A 5,545-nucleotide genomic window follows, 5' to 3' on the forward strand; every position below is an offset into this window, starting at 1 on the left:
AAGTTCTCGTTCCAAAACTGATCGTCTCACAGCTAAGTCGATCACGTCCTGTAATTTGCATAGTTTATGTGGCAATAATAGCTTCTGTATAGCTACGCTGTTCAGCCCGTCCAAAAATATGTCCGTAAGACTTCTTTGAATTAATTCCTGATTCATTTGGTGTGGGGGAATCGCTATTTCCGCTAGACGGATTAGATGATCTGCATAAGTTCGTATTTCTTCCCGTTGATTTTGACAGAAACTGTTTAACTGTCTATCTGCTATTAAGCCATGCAACGGGTCTCTAAACCGTGAGCATAAAGCTTCATAGAAACTCTTGTAAGAAATTTCGGGAGTCTCCGAGAGTAAACGGCGCGTAAAGTCAGCAGCAGGTCCGTGCAATGTGCTTATAGCAAAATTCATGAGATCGCTATCAGATAATTTTAATTGAATTTGAACCCATGATAAGGCTGCATGCCATTGTATAAAGGTGGGTCCTAATGTACGTTCCTGCAGTTGTTCCCCCGAAAATTTTGGCATTTCTCGACGCAATTCCGAAACTCGTGCGATATGAGCAAAACAGTTTACCACACTGTCAAGTGATGGCTTAACTCCTTCAATAAAAACACGTGCCATCGTTTCTATGGTTAAATCCGTCATGGCGAACGTAATAAAACAATAGGATGTTGAGCGTGGTGGAGGGGCAGTGGAGGTAGAGTTATATAGGTAGGGAAAGGACTCTCGTACCTTTAACTTCAATAACGAAATCTATCTATGCCGACACAAGAATTTGTTTCACTCACCCCTCTTTGTTACCTCCGCCCAACGGAGTTGGGAGGAGGTTATGTTTTCGCTCTCGTGTGTTAGTGTGTTCGCGCAATCGATATTAGCGCGTCAGCCAGCGAGCCAGCGAGTGGGAGTACATGTCAGTATGCTGGCGTATATCGTGAGTTATTCGTGTGTTCGTGAGTCGTATGGCGTATGTCGTTGGCAGAGGTATGCACTCTCCGTGAGTGCACTCTGTCTAGTTAAAGCTGTGTTGAGCTTGAGCTCGAAAAGTTTGAAGCACGTTCTCTCTGTCGAGGTCGTCAGCTGTTCGTTCTGACGCTTGCTAGCTGGCTTGCTTGCTGTTATTTATCGTCTTTGGTTGCTAGGCGACGGCTGTTGGTCGGATCAATACTTCAGCGTGATGCGCCTGTCGCAGCGTGATATCGTATGCTAGCAATCTTTGCTGCCTCACTTGCTCGATAGCCAGGTTGTACTTATGCGAATGTTCTGTCTTATATATATATGTGCGTTCTCTGTCGCATCATATCACTGTTCGTATGCATTTCCCTATGCAATGCCCGTATGGCAAAACTCTGCATAACGAATGTGACCATCACTGCAGAATCTGCCAAGCATCTCAATGTTGATTTCTTTATTTTCTTTCTTCCTCTTCTTCTTCTTCTTCTTCTTCTTCTTGCGTTGTCTTTACTCAGTTTTCGGCGCGTGCATCATACACGGTAGATTCGTCTTCTTGCGTTGTGTTGCAAAGGAATACTCAGTTCTTGTGGTCCGGCACCAAATGTAGCCCTTGTATTCTGTAGTTACTTTATCTCCTCGGTCGGTGATTGTAGCCATTCATGATCGAAGAGGTTGTGTAGATTATATATGATTTAGACGTCTTTATTTGAATGCATATATGTTGCATCGTACATGAACCGCCCCGTTCGCCTAATCCCACCACCCTTATATTCGGCCGCGCTTGTTGTCCGACCTCACGACTTGTCCAGCTTTGCCCGGGCTGGCTTCCGCGCTCCCGGGCACGTCGGTGCGTTAGCTGCAGGTTATAATATGTCCTTTATTACTTCCCTTATTACCCCCTCTGATCGTCATTTCCTCATATATTTTGCGCTGGTTGTCGCCAACACCACTCGTTTATTATCGCCTCTATCTAGCCGTAATTAATACACGCCGCTTATTACGACGTTGCATCATCTCCCGTGCTTGTGGCGCAATAACAATTCTCGTCGCCACACTTATTTTTCTTGTAGGATAGATTTACTGTCTCCAAAGTGTAAAGTAACCAAAATAAGTACACAAAAATGAAATGAAATGAGTTATTTCATCAAATTTTGCAAATTTTATTAAACTGACTATTGCGAGATTTTTGCTCAGAAACGCTCAATCCGAAAAAATATAGCGAAATATGGCAGATATGTGGCGCTATTAGCTGAGAAGACCTAGAGTACCTACATAAAGAGAGTAGCGACATAGGGGACCGAAAATATGGGATCACGTGACAACAGGCGCCATGTTTTAGCCAGCTAGAGCATTCGCGAGCTCGATCGTCGCTGTAGTTTTGCAGTGAATCAATTTGTGAGCAAGAAAGGAATGACAAAATACCTAGTTGTTGTGCCTTTGCCTGCAGCAATAGGGGAGGGAACAGGTACAAAATGTATAAGTTCCCTGCAGATTCAAAAAACGGAAGATTTGGGATAATAAAGTGAATACAGAATAGATTGGGATGGAAACCGACTTCGGGATCATTTTTGTGCCATGTAAGCAGCTCTCAAACTAGAAAGTAGTAGTAGTACTAGTACTAGAGAGTAGTAGTAGTATACTAGTACTAGAGAGTAGTAGTAGTACTAGTACTAGAGAGTAGTAGTAGTACTAGTACTAGAGAGTAGTAGTAGTATACTAGTACTAGAGAGTAGTACTAGTACTAGTACTAGATAGTAATAATAGTACTAGTAATAGAGAGTAGTATTAGTACTAGTAGTAGTAGTTCTAGAGGCTATAGCTCTACAGTTGCCGCAGGCAGCGACCAGATAGACTGGTTCGCGCTCGACAGTTCCACTCGCATTACACTGACGTCGCGTGGAACTGTCGAGCGCGGACCCGTCTAATAGTAGTAATACAAAGATAACGGCTGCCTCGGAACGTCTAGGTTTTTCATCTATATTTCTTTTCAATAACATCGTACTTCAATTCACAGGTGCTTTTCTGTTTATAGAAACATTTATAAATATGATTGTGCTAATTTGGGATATTGTGCAATGTTTGAGTTAATGCAGAAAGTAAAAACGCCAGACCTAATTTGCGTACAGTATAACTAGTATGCGCGGTTGCGCGCGCGGTCTATTGGCTAAAACATGGTGCCTGTGCTGAAGTTGTCGCTACTCTCTTTATGTAGGTACTCTAAGAAGACCTATCGGCACTAGTCCTAAGATTACAACAAACGTTCGTTTGCCAAACTAGTTCGAAAATTGCATGTTTTGGTGAATACGAAGGTTCTAAGACATTTTATCGTTACTCTAGACAATTGCTGTTACTCTAGCAATAACGGTAAGTGTCGTAAAAGTGGGGAAAACACTGGAGAATTATCGTAATTATTACTTTAAATTAAAGTAAAGCAACAACAATTGCCTATAGATACCTCTTGCTTATATATAGTCTCTCACTTCTTCTAGATATTTCAATCAACAAATCACTATAGTGATTGACTTTAGAAATGTCTGAGCGTAATGTTGCCGTTACCGTGGTGATTTGGTCACGTGACTCCATCGAGTTCACGTGTATCTATACTCTGAAAAACCTGCAACACACTAACATTTTGAAAAGTTTACTCTTTGTTGTGTAGTCCTGTCTTATTAAGTATAACTCGTGATTTTTAGTGACATGCCCGCAGCAAACGAATCTGACTTCATCTCTTTGTGAGGGCAGTGGAAGTTATCCGGGGTCTCTATTTTTGTCCGCAGGAAAGCGGACGACTGAGAGAGGAACCTGCATCGGGGAGGAAAGTGGGAGAGGAAACTACATCGGGGAGAAATCGTGATCTCGATCACCGCCCGCTCGATGGAACCTTCTTCTCTTTCTTCTGCTTCTTCTCCTGCTCCTGCTTCTTCTGCTCCTCCTCTGTCTTCTTCTCCTGCTTCTCCTCCGTCTTCTTCTCCTCCTCCTTTTCCTCCTCCTGCTCCTCTTTCTCCTGCTTCGTCTCCTGCTCCTCCTCGCTCGGACGTGCAGAGCGAAGCGGGGGAGAAACCGTACGCGTGTGACGTGTGCGAGTACAGGACGTGCTCTCGCTACATGCTGAGGACTCACATGCGAACGCACATGGGAGAGAATCTGTACGCGTGCGATACGTGCGGGTATCGGTGCTCTCGGCTCAGTGGCTTACAGGCGCACGCACGCACGCACACGGGAGAGAAACCGTACGCGTGCGATGTATGCGAGTACAGATCCTCGCAGCTCGCGCATCTCCAGAGACATGCGCGCACGCACACAGGAGAGAAACCGTACGCCTGCGATGTATGCGAGTACAGGAGTTCTCAGCTGGGGAATCTCCAGACCCATGCGCGCACGCACACGGGAGAGAAACCTTACGCGTGCGACATATGCGGCTCCGCCTATACCACCTCCAGCGACCTCAAGAAGCACTTTCTCATGCACACGGGCCAGAAACCGTACGCGTGTGATGCGTGCGAGTACAGGACTTGCTCCCACTCCAGCCTGAAGACTCACATGCGAACCCACACGGGCGAGAAACCTTACGCGTGTGACGTGTGCGAGTACAGGTTTTGCTACCGCGAGAGCCTGAAACAGCACATGCGAACGCACACGGGAGAGAAACCTTACGCGTGCGACATATGCGGGTACACCTACACCAGCTCCAGCAACCTCAAGAAGCACTTTCTCACGCACACGGGCGAGAAACCTTACGCGTGCGACGCGTGCGAGTACAGAACTTGCTACCACGACAGCCTGAAAAAGCACATGCGAACGCACACGGGCGAGAAACCTTATGCGTGTGACGTGTGCGAGTACAGGACTTGCTCCCGCTACATGCTGAAGAGGCACGCGCTCACGCACACGGGAGAGAAACCGTATGCGTGCGATGTATGCGGCTACACCTACACCACCTCCGGCAGCCTCAAGAAGCACTTTCTCACGCACACGGGGCAAAAACCTTACGCATGCGATGCGTGCGAGTACAGGACTTGCTACCGCCACAACCTGAAAAAGCACATGCGAACGCACACGGGAGAGAAACCGTATGCGTGCGATGTATGCGGGTACACCTACACCACCTCCAGCAGCCTCAAGAAGCACTTTCTCACGCACACGGGGCAGAAACCGTACGCGTGTGACATCTGCTCTTTCAGGTTCGTATCCTCGAGCGAGCTCTCGAGACACAAGCGCACGCAGTCGCACCGAAGAAAGGCCATGCACAAGCAATCGGGAGTGATGTGATGGACGGGTCTGCGGGTTAAACAGCTAATTCGTCAGACGTTAAACGTGTGGATACGGATGCACTCTCTCCAGTAGACTCCAGTGACGTAGACTCAGGCTTGTATAAGAGGAAATCCTGAAAGGCGATGTGCATGCAATCAGGGGTGATGTGAATGACATTCTACCGATTAAACAGTTAATAAGCCAGTTCGTAGTTACGCACTGGAGCCCTATGACGTCATCGGGTCATAGGTCATTTGTACATAGCTGAAAAGTTCGCTCATACGTGTAGCGTTGGATCTACGCTCGTAGACAGTAGACGTAGATAGACGAAGTAACGAGTGATGTAAAC

The 5,545-nt window shown here is 46.5% G+C and overlaps 1 protein-coding gene across 1 annotated transcript; it reads left to right on the plus strand.

The window, feature by feature from the left end:
- Positions 1 to 4,396: 4,396 nt before the first annotated feature.
- Positions 4,397 to 5,498, plus strand: LOC106815548 (zinc finger protein 778-like). Its single transcript, XM_014820015.1, has one exon. The coding sequence runs from the start codon at positions 4,408 to 4,410 to the stop codon at positions 5,212 to 5,214; it is 807 nt and encodes a 268-aa protein (XP_014675501.1). The 5' UTR covers positions 4,397 to 4,407; the 3' UTR covers positions 5,215 to 5,498.
- The last annotated feature ends 47 nt before the right edge of the window (positions 5,499 to 5,545 follow it).

The sequence above is a fragment of the Priapulus caudatus genome, unplaced genomic scaffold (assembly GCF_000485595.1).
Source record: "Priapulus caudatus unplaced genomic scaffold, Priapulus_caudatus-5.0.1 Scaffold1144, whole genome shotgun sequence".
In the NCBI taxonomy this organism is placed as follows: Eukaryota; Metazoa; Priapulida; class Priapulimorpha; order Priapulimorphida; family Priapulidae; genus Priapulus; species Priapulus caudatus.